Below are 14201 nucleotides of genomic sequence, written 5' to 3'. Positions count from 1 at the left end.
TTCAAGGAATAAATGTTCACGAGGTAAAAGGCTGTTACACTTTTCTTTATCAGTAAATACCTAGGTAGGTATGCAGTCCTCATGGATAGAGAGATCCGGTCCAGCCAGTCCAGGTTACTTAACAATCCATGTATCTACCGGTATGTTGACGGGGTTGAATAGGGTCCAACGGTCCATGCGGTTGGCCCAGTGTTGAGCTAGCCGTCATAGACCCGGCCTTTTGGAACATGCACGTACATACTACGTACATAGTAGCCTGTACGCATACATAGTAGGCGTACTATGGTAGATGGATGATAAGTTAAAGTGTTGGAGACTAGACCAAGTGTCTCCGAAACGACATGAGTGATTTCCATCGCCGGGTGCGTGGCGACCACCGGGTCATAAACCGAGACGATCGTTATTCGAGCGGCCGTTGATTCTCGTCCAGCGATTCTTCTTCGCCACGGCCGACTTGACACGGGTGACACGGGTCGGAGTGTGTTATGAAATTAGGTGTTTTGATTTATGCCGTCCTCAAGGTCATGGCAAGCCCTCGGTCGGTGTTGATTGGACCGGTCTGCCTTGACCTGCGCTGTGACATTTTCGGCCATTGAACGAACCGAAGAGCAGGACCGGGGCTTTTTTTTTCTTTTCATTCTTTGTAAGGGTCTGGCACGCACCAATCATATGCTAACCCGCTGGCAGAATTTAGTTAATTCAAATGTGGGGGGAAAAGACCAGGGCTAGGCTAGCCAGTGCCAGTGCCAGGGTAGCTCTATGGTGTCTATGGTAGCAGTCGGTGACTGAAATGGTCAAGGACAGAAATGGAATTGGGCAAATCCAACTGGTTCGTGAACTTGTTAGAAGAAGAAATCGGATGAGTTCTAACTTCTGACTAAGGTTCCGAGGTTTAACGGGAATTGCTCGAGGCGGCAACTACCTAGCATGCACTGGACTGAATAACAACTTCCAAGCTTCTTAAGAGCACCGATATCGATCATCGTACAGATGTAGAATACTTCCAAGTTACCAGTAACCCTAAAGTAGTTTGCGTCAGTAGGGTCAATTTAGCTTGCACAAGTCTGTACACAATGTGTACATGTCCATTCGCGTCCGCTAGCTCCAACTTTGGGCTGCTTGCCTTAGGGTTAAGGTTCCTGCCGACTATGCCAGATAGCGTTTAGTCAAATTCTGTGCAGGTTCCTCGGTCCTTCTAGCGCCTAGCTTAAATCTTTAGTCAGGTCTTCAGAGTCTAAAGCATTTCTCCCCGCTCGACTCTCTTCATTCGTCTCTTCATTCGTCTCTTCTTGCGAATTCAATATTATTATTTCCAAAGAAGGGAGCCAATAAGATAAGCACGAGCTCAAGTCAGCTCAATTGAACGATGTACATAAGATAAGAGAATATCGATATTGGCTAGCTGACAGACCGAACATCAAAATCGGTTAGAACTATTTAGGGACTTCATGCATCTCTGTCAGTCATAGTTCCCGCTATTCTCGCATAAGCTACCGGAATATGGAATAACGACGTTCGTGATAATCCGAGAGCTTGGACGAATAAACGAATAAACGTCTGCATTTGGAACTGCCGCCGTCGCACTTAGGGGGACATAATAATCGGTGCCGAGTTAGAGGTCTCGAGAGTTCTCTCGCAAGTCCACCAATAGGCGCTGATTTATTGATTCGAAGCCTAGAACCAAAAAGTAGCCAACTGTGTTTAGGGGACAGAGATGATGTCACTTTAACAGCGGTAATTGCTGTGCGGGTAGTCTTTAGCGATATTCTCTAGCGTTCGGGAACCACCAACACTTTAAGGGGGGAAACAATGGAAGTAGGGAGAAAGAGAGAAGAAGAAAAGGAAAAAAAGGGAAAAGAAAGTTAGAATGCCTGGTCGAATGGTCGATTTAACGGCGAAGAGTCCCCGAATTGGAAGGCTTCGAGAACTTCAGTTGTAGTACGTTGAAGTCACACTGCATGCAGTCTGGTTTGCTGGTTGCAGTGCCTTGAAGAAACGCTTACACGCCATTAGGGGATGCTTAAGTGTTCTTTGACCTGCATCGAGGCGGCCCTCAGCGAAGCAGACACGGAGTACAGAAGCCGCCAAGACTCATCTATGTGAATTGTCAACTGCGTCGGCAGAACTTGGTGCCAATTGTGCAACGGTCTATCTTGGCGTTGGCATCGCGTCCGTCGTAGCGTAGTGTCGCGCAGTACCGAGATGAAGAAGAAAGAGAGGCTTGACGAAGCTTCTTGATGGAGCACTGGCAGTTGGAAATCCGGTAGGTGATAGCCAGGTATTGCCCGCAACATCCGATCTCTGATTAGTAAAATATAGAGATCGACTATCGTCTATAGACATGCACGTTCCTATAATTTCCAAGATTTTGTACGTAATTATTTGCATGTGTTTAGGGACTATGCCCATGTATCAGGGTAAGGGTAGAGGCTAAATACATGGCAGCATGGCTAGGTACAGATCTGTAGCCTGTAGTGGTAAGTACCTATGTAAGAAATGTAAGGGACTAGACTGTACAGGAATTTAGGTAATATGTAATGTCCTTTTCCCATAATTTCCAGCTTTCAGGTAGCATTTCAACTCGAATCAAGGTTTGCAGTAGCCCTGGAAGGAATATTTAGTACGTGAATAGTTTAGCTGCACGGTACGGTTATATGGACAGACGGACTAGATGGACCAGATGCACATGATCGTCAACCGTCGGGGGTTACGGATCTGGATCAGTTAAGGACTTGATCTGGGGACGGCACGTCAATTCTGTGCCAATGAAGTTTCGATCTGTTCGATATGAAATGGAACAGCTCGGCAAGAGAGCGGCGTCCTCCAACCATGGCAGAGAATACTATGTAGAAGTTTCGTTATGTGTAACTGATAAGCAAGCTAACTAATTGATGTCTTATGCCAAGCACGATTGCACTAGCATCATCCGTGGGGCAGATGCGGTCTCCTACGGTCGTTACATGGCGTACATCATGTACATGCCAGGGAGTTGGTAGACTGGCGCAAACATGCCCACAGTAAGCTCGTGATGAAGCAGATTGCGCTCTTTGGGTCGCAAAGATAGTTCCTCATAGATGAGAGAATATATCTTATTACGATGTTTTCTTGCTTGGCCCTTGGAATAGGTCTAGAAACAAACAAATTCTATCCCGTATATACCTAGGAAGGTAGATAGGTAGGCACGTAATTCAGGGATCTTGAAGATCCTCCCCCCTGTCGCTCATCATTGGAGGGGTATCCCTCACTGCCCTGAATTTCCCAAATCATTGGTGACTCTAGAACGGCGCGAGAACGGGTTCATAGAACGGCGAAGTAGACGCAGAGACGACGATCATGATTTGTTTCCGGATGCGATCGTATGTTACATATTACATACAGTAACGCGAACCTCACCCTTTCCAATTTTGACTTCGATCTAGTGACGTGTGCATTGGTGTTTAGATAGATGCTCTCAACAATATTCGATTCGGTGCGGTCCGAAAGGGGGAGCTGCAAAGAACAAAATGGCGGGGGGTTCGAGATAACGATAGAAGCTCGATGGAAACAGCAGAAGCAGAGACGGTGGTAGAATAACCCATGTCTCCTAAGTCTCGGCGTCGTCTTAGAACATCCACTAATTCCTCGCCGTTACACGATCCACCGAGTTATAGTAGATGGCCAATAGGTCGGAGTCGAAGCTAACCAGCCCAAGCACAACCCGCAGCCACATACATACATAATGTATGTAGATGTAGGTGTATGTATGTCTAGGAGGCATGTATGTAGGCAAGTATGTAGGTAGGTTAAACTTCCCCATCTCTCCTAAACCACCTAATCGCGTATACGGTCAATTCCCGCTCACGTTGTTACCGTAGTATCCACCTAGCTCATGTATACCGACTGGGAGAATATGACGATGAATACCTAACTTTGAGAAGCAGGCGCAGTCTTGGAGACACCATCTCTTGGCTTCATACTTCCTATTGCGTGACGACGTCAGATTGGGTACTCCGTAGCTCTTCGGTCTCCCTGATAGATTCTTCTCCAACCGAATAATGTACCTACCTTGGAGAACTCGACGCCGCATCGAGATGATACTATGTTAGTAGGTAGGTAGGTAGGTAGATATCTATGTGGCATGTCGTCCGTGTGAGACTATCCCGGGCAGTCGAGCGTCGGGTATCTCGTGATGATTGTCTACTATGGCGAACACCTTGAATACGACAAGGTCATGGTGTAGCTATGTGGTACGAGAACCATGGGCCATGGACCCCATATAATTTACGACCACAATGTTGAGTCTAGCGTTGAGTCTAGCACTTTGAAGGCTTGCACTGTCTCTCGTCATCCTGTCCCTGGGCACTTAGGTATGGGTTGCACGTAGCCTATATTTGATTAATTCTCGGCCATTCATCTGAGTTTACGTGAAAATGAACTTCACACCTCGGATTAATATTATAGCTTACACATGATGATGTCCGACGCGGTCAGTTACCTATCAGATGCAGTAGCGCCGCAGCCTTACCATTAGTCCGACTTCAATAAGAGTTATCTCCCCCGAGAGCCAATCTAAATCACTCCAGGGCTATCTCATAAATTAAGAGCAAACACGATTATACTAAAGCCGTGTCCTCACGCGATGATGCAGCCACTTGAGAGGTCAGCTGAAGAGTGAGAGGTAATTACTAGACACTCTTTACCCAAATGACATCTTCCATTATTTAGAATTTTAGGATATGTCTTACGAAGAAAAACCCTCAGGTTTCGATCGGTAATCCCACCCTACGTAGGTAGAGTTGACAAAAAAAAAGAGAGAAAAAAAGAAAACGCCAAACTAAGGGGCGTCTATAAGCGAGGAGGGGGGGCCACTTGTCACAGTAATAGAATGGCTGGTTCGTTCGTTTAATGCTTGAGTTTGATTCTGCCCAACTACAAAGCCATCCACATAACAGTCTCGTCTGGTTTGCAGTCGTCTGCCATAGGTAAATCTTCGCTCTGCGCCAACGCGCTCTTTGAATGTCCGTGACCCCAAGATCGAAGTATTATATGATAGGTACCATACTACCTAAGAAAGGGGTTGAGCGGTATAAGGCAAGACGAGGCGATTTGACGTTACAGGCGTAACATAGATGCTCTGTTACGCAGCGACGTACGCAGCGATACAGTGATACTAGTCCCCGGATTCAGAGCTTACTTGCCCTATTCCCTGCGGCACTTTGGAAATGCGATCGAAGAGTGGGACCCCGGTAGATGATCAATTACTTGGGTTAAATGTTAGGTTGTTAGGTAATAGATGCTGCTTGGTAATAGGCCTCTAAACATCATCATCTGAGACAGGACATCTCATAGGTAGTTTGAATTACTGAGCAGTCTATGGAATTGGAGTCGTCACATTACCTTGCCCGTTTCTATGGGTTACATACAGTAAGCAACTATGAGCACGCCAAGGCTTGCAAAGCTTGTTGGCTATGATCTGGCGTATCGGAAACATTTACAAGAAAATGTTGATAACCAGTCGGAAAGCATGTGTATAATATAATTGTGAAGAAGAGAAAAAAACTGTATGAAATTAAACGTTCGTTATGATTTGATATCTCCGTCTCGGTACGGAGTTGAGGAGGGTTGAGTACTCACTTGACAGAAACCCAATATAATACAGGCATAGGCATATATGCGTATCCTGTATTGTTGTACAGCTGACTTGGAGAACGGTAAATCGGAAGTCCAGCGTGACAGAACGGTGGATCTGTGTCTAAGTGCGCTATGGATGATGCTATGGATGCTATGGATGCTATGGATGTTAACCTGACCTTTTAAGCTTATAGTGGCTTCGCGCCGCCTGAAACTCCCCGCCTCAAAAATAAAAATCCTCGAAATCCTCGGTCAGGTTACTCGCCTCCAGGGATGATCGATCTAATAGTAAATCGATAAATCGATAAAATGATAAGTCGCACGGTCTACCTTTATTATGCCGACCTACGTAATTAAAGTCCCGGAGAGCGAAAGCATCGCTTGTGTACTTTGTACGGTAGATAGCGTTAGGGGAGGACCATCCCCTGATCACAGCGTCTTTTTTTATGGGAACTTTGAAGGGGGAGGTAAAAAAATGGGGGGTAAAAAGGCACCGATCGAAAATCCTTCCGCAACAACTAGGGATTCTTAATTCTAATGTTAGCACAACTGTACGGCATTACCGTACCTAGCAACCTAGCAACCTAGCAGCATAGCAGCCTAGTAGCTACGTCGAAGGCGCGCCGAGGCACCTTGAAGCAGCACTTGTAACGTATCCCTCACTGATGCTCGTACATCGGACCATAGTGTTGGAACTGCGCATACCTATTCTCGAGCATTCCTAGGCGAATCTGCTCTAATCTGATGTGTATCAGTTGTATGCACCGCTAAGCGGCACATTACCCCTTCTATCAAACTGTCAAACTTACAAACTAATAATAACTTCAACTTACAAAGAGTTTCTAACATTGAACCTTTAAGGATTCAAACGATGGCAAAATGTGGGATAATGTGGGAAAATTAACCCATAAGCCAAGAGGCGGAATCGAACGATGCTGTTTACAGCATCTCGCGCATTTCCGTGCTAAGCTGTGCTCGTTTCTGGTTTCTCTGCTTTCCCATCCACATCTACATCCACATCCCACTCGCTATTATCCCGTAGGTCATCCCGCAGGCCTACCGAGGTTTACTTTCCCAGCTCCCTGTACGATTCAGTAACACAAGCAGCGAGCGCTGTATGCAGGCTTTTCAGCCACTCTCATCGTCATCCTCTGCTGCATAGATGGCGCGCCATGTAGACGGGAAAGCCCTTCACTAGCCGAGCTGACGATCATTCTTTCTCCACTGTAGAACACCCACGTATGTATTTGAGTTTTTTTTCTTTCTTTTCTTTGCTTCCTTTGCTTTCGGTTTTCTCGTGAAGAATATCGATATTTCGTCCGATGTTTATCGCAGACCAGGTAGAGAATGCGATACGAAAAGAGGTAGGGAATACAGTAGCAACAGGGCTCCTCCCTAAAAAACCCCCCCCAGACTGATCAAATGTCTGCTAAGCCTGTTATCGTTAGGACTCGCCGTTCGGTCTTGACCCTTGTTCCTACAGTAGTTTCTGAAATCGCAAGAGCTACCAACTACAAAGTACCTGCCACGATGTTCCCTCACCCCCCCGTTCTGCATTGCATCTCAAGCCTACAGGGGATACCCTGCCCCCCTGTCGCCGTTCACTCCTCTAGCGTCCCTCAACTTGCTTGTACAATAGTATGTACATCTTAAGTGCTTGTACAGTGAAGGTATATCCCGCTGATCTTGAAAGTGGGCGACCCACTCGCTCTTGTCCAGCAGCTCATTCATTCTCATTCGTTCTCATTCGTTCCCATCCGTTCCCCTCGATCTCTACCTATGTAGCATACTGTAGCATACTTAGCATACAAGGTTAGCATACTAGGTTCTGCTAGGTAGGGTCGAAATCAGATTCCCCCGTCATCTCACATCCAACCTTTCAACGTTCTTCTTTTGCTGCCCCGGTGGCACCCCCAAACTACACATAGGCCGGGCCCACCCATGCTCTCTCTCGTCTGCGGTTTGGCTACTTCTGCGACTGCTACATGCATATTATCGCCTCCCTAGACTAGGGGTCGAGCATGGAGGGTGAGGGTTGTACCTCTCCCGTACCGACCCAGCGCGGGTGGGGAGCACGACTCGATACGGTAGTGTGCTCGTTCATATAGAGGACCGCATCGCATCTTATATCTGGTCGTCCCATTCGTTCCACCCCCCATCGATCTCGTCTGCCTTTTTCCCATGCAGTTTATATAACATCTTGCTTGGACGATCCATCTTTTCCATATTAACGTCAATTTACCCACGCCAGTCAACCTCCCCTTCCTTGAAAGACAAGAGATTCTATACTGCGTCGAGACCGGAGTCGAGACCGTTGTCGTGCCGAGTTGCCTTATGTGCTAAGAACGACACATAACATCTCTGCTCTTTCGATATAGTGCCTAGCCTAACATGACAGTCTCACTTCCACCACAGTCTAATTCGTCCAAGGACGCCCAGGCCGCTCGCAAGCGCCGGAGAAGAGCCCCCGCCGGAGGAGCTGCCGATGACTGCTTCACTTGTATTAAAAGGAACACTAAGTGCGATAGGCGGCGGCCATACTGCTCGCAATGTCTCGAGATTGGGAATGAATGCTCCGGCTACAAGACTCAACTGACCTGGGGGGTGGGTGTGGCGAGTCGAGGCAAACTGAGGGGACTTTCGCTACCTATAGCAAAAGCCCCACCAGTTGCGCCTGTTGGAAAGAAGGCCGCGAGCAGGGCCCGAGCAGCAACTTCTGCGACGAACTCAGCTCAGTGGAATAACCCGGAAGGGGAGCAGCGCAGGGCTCGTCGAGAAGATGTCGATATCGGCGGAGATCACACCACGTCCGTCCCTACAACACCGTATGGGGCATATTCGGGTTACTCAAGATTCCCACACGGCGAACCGACGCCAACTTCCCAGAGAGGTTGGGATGGCCTTCCAACATACGGCGGCAGCATGAGCTCCAACGAGCAGTCCAGATATCAGAAGTTCAGTTCTTCGATGGGCCACTTCCCCATAATGGGCGACTCGCTGTCATCGTCTGTGGACTCACTAAACGACGTCGACTACACCTTATCACCTATAGGACACGCTTATACGAGAGAGGAGATCCCCTTCGTACACAGCCCAACGCTCATGTACGATAACTACACGAGCCAGAACTCACCCGCCCCCCAAAGCCCCGCCGGTGCAATTTTAATCGACCAACGAGCCCCAACATCGTGCCCTAGCTTAGTCTATGCCCCATCGGAGCCGAGCTCGAGCCTCAGCTCGCACCATGACTCCTTCGAGCCGCAGATGGCCCATAGACTCGTCGCGGACAACGATACTCTGAGTAAGGATCAAGCGTTCCGAAATGCCATGCCTCGGATCACTGACAGCTCCTTGCAGGCGTCCCTGAGATGGAGTCCTATGGCACCAGTCCACATTCCGCACATGGTTCACACTGGGCCCCTTCGATTTCAAGAGATGATGATGTAACACCCCACGCCGTGGACGCCGCTTCCGCCCTGTCTCTCCCGTACGAGAGCCAGTCGATACAGGTTAGCCCTGATCTCATTGCTAAGATGCCATTCTTCATGGACTACTACGAGAACATTATGTGCCCCTCCATGGTTCTTGTAGATGGGCCGAATAATCCATTCCGAGACCACATCCTGCGGTTAGCGTCTGGCAGTCGAAGCCTGCAACACGCCATCTGTGCCCTCTCCGCGTGCAACCTAAGGATGAAGAGAAGGCTAAGTCTTGGTCAACGTGCCAGGGACTCGGAAAGCAACGGCTCTGAGCGACTCTCCGATATGCAATCAGATCACCACTCCTTGTCCGAAGAACACCAACACCGCAACTTGGCCGTCCACCTCCTAAACCAACAACTAAACGATCCCGCTAAATCATGCCACGACTCTGTTTTGGCCACAATACTACTTCTTTGCCACTACCGCATGGTTGAGTCCGGTGTTGCGAAGTTTCACACACAATTCGCCGGAGTTAAGAAGATTCTCAGCATGCGAGGTTCCGCCCCATATCAGGGATCCAGCGACTCTGCCTGGATGGAAGCTATTTTCACCTATTTTGACTCGATATCGGCCAGCATCAACGACCGCGAGGCGCAACTCAACCACTCATTTTACGGACTACCCCCTGACGCCAACCTGCTACCACCAGGAGCCGAGAACTTAGTCGGCTGCGACAGAGAGCTCTTTAAGACTATTAGTAAGCTTGGTCGTCTAAACCTTCTAGCACAACACCTCCCCGTACAAAGCGTTCTAGCGTCACCTACTGGTCGCGTCGGAACACCATCGTCTTCTTCTCCCATAGGTTCTCCGTTGGGTCATTCTTTCAAACAACCAGCTCCATCAATGGGAGATTTTTTCAGCATAAATCATCATCGCTACGACGGCAACGGATTTTCAGCGCAGCTTGAAGAGGAGGAGATTCTATCCACAGGGCTTTCCTCTTCCCCCCAATATGATGAACACCGCTCAAGTTTCTGGCGCGAATGGAAAGACGCCCGCATGGCTCTTCAGAGCTGGGAATTCGACGCCCAGCGAGTAGCCTCGTCTCTTCCTAACTCGGCAACGCAGACCCAAGTCCGCGACCTACACTGGCTTTCCGAGGCTTTTCGCTACGCCGCTTTACTCTACACCGAGCGCTTGGCTTCGCCTAACGTGCCTTCGACTCACAACAACTTCCGCAACTTAGTTAGCCAGGTTGTCTACTACGCAAGTTCGCTCGAAGCTGGCAGCAACGCGGAGAAATTTCTGCTATGGCCTCTCTTCGTCGCCGGCAGCGAATGTGTGAACGAGCTCCAGCAAAACATCGTGCGCAGCAAATGCCGTGAGATCATGTCTCGCAGCGGCTACATGAACAACCTAGCCGCCATCGAAGTATTGGAGAGACTCTGGGCCGGCGAGTACTACGAGCCCCCTACTAGCCCTGGAAATAAGCTAGGGATGAGACGCGGATGTTTCAACTGGACTAAGTGCATTGGCGGACCGGGAGTCGAAGTGGAGTGGATTATGTTTTAATATACACACCACGCGCACATTTTTATTCTACATACTAGGTACCACAAAAATGGGAGGCAATCTTGAAAGAGACGGAACCGGAACATATTGGATTATAGAGGTTTATATCCCTTTTTTACCTACCAACCTTTACCTTCTTGTCGTATATTTTTAGCACCATTTTTGTTTTCTATTTTACCATTCCCCCCCTTTTATCACGACTGTACTATTATATATATCGCATGTTGATATCCCCGGTTTATGGTTACGGCGGACATGAATGAGATCCGGATTATGGGCCTTTGTTTTTTTAGCTTAGTTTTCAACATTGGGAGATGTTCTGTACGAGACAAGTAGGAAATGTGGAATTGGAGTTCGTTTAGAGAGGAGCCGGTGGGGAAAGGGATGTGTGGGAGAGAGACATGTTTGAAGGGTGGTGGTAGAAATGAGCTACCAACTATGTAGCTATTTAGCAGCACATGACATGTGAACAGAGACATTCGTGCAGATGAAGAGACACACACAGAGAAAAGAGAACATTTCCCAAAAAACCAGTACCAAAACGCAGTTCGTCACTTTGGTCTCGTGATTTCTAGTACACGCCCGATGCCGTCCCTCCTTTACCACACCCTCTGCCAGGTTGGGGGTGCATGTGAGCAGTTGTCAGCACGCAAAGCAGATCTCCCGGTGGCCGACGTCACGCCATAGCGCCTCAGATGGCCCCCCAATACATGGACGAACTGGGCTAGCATATATGTATTTAGTAATGGCATATTATAAGCACCTATGCGGACTAGTGTAGAGGTAGACAGATGTTCTACCACACACCCACCCATAACCGACCACCCTCTGTCAACCGAGCGGGAAGGAGTACTCCCACCCTCCCTGCTCCCTGGCAGGTCATCTTTTTTTCCTTCTCCCGCCCGCCCCTCATACCTGGTACTTAGTAAATACCGTTTTCATAGTGGAGGTATGTAGTTCGGCTCAGCCACATCTTTTTTTCTCATAGAACTATTACATATTCATCGGCTAGTAGATAGGCAGGATATCTCGACCTTACAGAAGCTATCTAGCTACATATCTACCTTACTAGCGCGTATCCACCAAGCGAATGCGAATAAGAACAGCTAGAATATCTTCAACCTCAACAATATACATGTGAATACCTCTATCCGTTCGCCAGGAAAAGCCGAGGCTGAGGTCCTGAGGTCGGAGCTAGGAGCTCGCCTAGAGGGAGGAATCTCGCCTGGATTTTTAGGTTTGCGATTTAGCTATAGAAGTGCTATATGTCCGTTCCTATAAGACAAGCCTACAAGCCTTAAAACCTTAGTACGAGATCTAGACATATCTCACTAAAGCAATAGCGAAGCTTGATATAGTTGCCTCTTATTGCCTCCTACCTCCGTCCCTATCGACTAAGAAAACCCCCACTCCCCACACATTTCCCGAATAGGGAGGAAGAACGAGCGTGGGCGCGACAGGTCCACAGCCTGGCTAACGGGACTTGCACCTTGTATGTGGGCATGTAAGTAGGTATGTATGTAGGTATTCCAATAACCCCCCAACCCTTACTGACGTAATAGTAACCTCTGACACATGATATCGGAGAGATCTAGTAGATCAATATATGTACCTGGATACGAAATAAGTAAGACGGGAAAGGGTAAAGAAGCAGATAATCAGACACCGAGCTAAGAACGAGCAGGAGGCTTTCGAGAACGGTTCCGCAGCTGTTGGAACACTATGCCTTATCCCCCTAACCTAATCTATCCAGCTATAGCTAGCTAGGCAGCTGTCAGTGATAGCCTGGGGCCAAGAAGTTGCAACACATGATTTCATGTACTGTATGCTGTATGTATAGGTAGGTCACAGAGATAGGCGCGTACACTGTTGTATGAGGTTTGTACCTATCCCGTGCGGCTTTGCTATTTTACTTTCTCTTTTCTCCCTAGCTGCTTCTGCCCTTCGCGATGTACCAAGTCGACGGCAGCGAAGCTTGGTTTTTGCCCACTTATCGTCCGTCCCCACTGCTCCCTGGGGGTCGGCCGGCGCCATCACACCCAACACCTACGATGATCGTCGCTGCACAGCTAAGCTGTGTGTGCGGTACGTAGCGGTCGCTCACCTTCGTCCGTCACCTTTGCTCGGTATGTCAGACCCACCGCTGTAATAACGGATCTACCGTAGCTCTAACGCTAGGTACGGTAGATAAATCGCGTCAGCATGCTTACCCTCTCCTCCCCTTTGGTTGATCCATTGATTACCCGCCTACGGTCAGCTATTGATCACTGTTGATATATATGTCGATTATATGAGAGCTGCGAACGGGTCGTCTGACCGACCGCGGCAACCAGCCAGCCTTCCCAGCGAACCGACTCTGCTGGTTGGCGGATTCGGCTTCAGCTCCATGCTGCTTACGCTATCCCGGTGCGAACCGCCATAGGATCCTATCCGGCGCGCGCCGGGTAAAATCTAGATGATTTTCCATAGGATGCAGATCGCATGGAGGGCGGACCTACATAGCTACGGTATCTCTCTCGTAGGGAAACGTCAACCGACCCAGAACTCTAGCGACGGTTCATCGAGTCGATCAATCAAGCAACCAATTCATCGTCCCAGGGCGGATTTATTGGCCAAGACGTGCTCCGGGATCCGAGATCTTCCGCCAGGGAGACATCGTCGTAGAGCAAGGCCGTACCGTAGCTAGTACCGTAGCTAGAGAAGGGGGTCCGCAGGTCAATCGTCGAGCATCCCGCTCAACAGGTAGTAATTGCGAGCGTACATAGAAAGATGATGGGTGTGATCCTGAACGATTTTAGCTTCTTCTTCGCGGGTTCTAGTAGCTCGCCGGATCTGCTAGTCAGGGGACCATTTTGGGGGGGTGGCTCCGCGATTCTCGACCGGAGTCGAGAAGCTCTCGAGTTCGGGGGTTATTCCTCATCTATAACTAAGGTGCGCCCTATTATGCGACTCTGCGCGCAGAAAGCCGGTCCATTGCATCAAAGTTGCGGGCTTGGCCGCATCGGCGGGTTCCAGAAGTTCGTCTAGCTGCCGATTGGCCCTGTTCGGACCCTGGCATTTCTCGGATGACAAAAGGCCTACTGGACAGGGGGAGTCGGCGATCGATCAGAGATTTGGGGTGGAGCATTCTAGCTAGGTTGATTGCCTTAAAGCAACTTAACGAGACGACAGGTTCGTATCCGGAGCAGACTAGCAGTTACGTCTATTATGCAGGAATCGTAACATGGGGGCTTTGTTAGTTGCGTGAGTTGTGTGTGTGCGGGATCTTTGGAATCATCTCGGGACTTGAGAAGTTCTGTTACAGTCCCTCGTAGAAATATGGAAATAGTGCAACATCAAGGTCTCACTGGACGGGAATTGCACTGCCACCCCTTACCGTTCCCAGTCGGAGTTGGGTGGGTTGGAGACAGCAGAAAACATCCCACCGTCGAGCGGCTCGACGACTGTTCGAGCTCACGGATTTCATGATAAATAGGTACTTGCGTAAGACTTCCCCAGGTTGGACGGCAGATGTTGGAAGCGTCTCGCAACAGGACGAACTAGATAGGGCCCTTACCGGACGCCAAGCCCGACCAACATGCGTTGATATGTTGCTAT

General features: G+C 48.9%; 1 protein-coding gene across 1 annotated transcript; it reads left to right on the top strand.

The window, feature by feature from the left end:
* Positions 1-7987: 7987 nt before the first annotated feature.
* GGS22DRAFT_200190 (fungal-specific transcription factor domain-containing protein) lies at positions 7988-10604 on the top strand (the record flags this gene model as incomplete). Its single annotated transcript, XM_047966406.1, has 2 exons — positions 7988-8911; positions 8968-10604. The coding sequence occupies exons 1-2, from the start codon at positions 8002-8004 to the stop codon at positions 10602-10604; spliced, it is 2547 nt and encodes an 848-aa protein (XP_047819001.1). The 5' UTR covers positions 7988-8001.
* Between the last annotated feature and the right edge of the window lie 3597 nt (positions 10605-14201).

The sequence above is a fragment of the Annulohypoxylon maeteangense genome, assembly GCF_022496945.1.
Source record: "Annulohypoxylon maeteangense strain CBS 123835 unplaced genomic scaffold GGS22scaffold_8, whole genome shotgun sequence".
NCBI lineage: Eukaryota > Fungi > Ascomycota > Sordariomycetes > Xylariales > Hypoxylaceae > Annulohypoxylon > Annulohypoxylon maeteangense.
The sequence above is the reverse complement of the archived record's forward strand: the minus strand, read 5'-3'. Positions and strand labels throughout refer to the sequence as shown.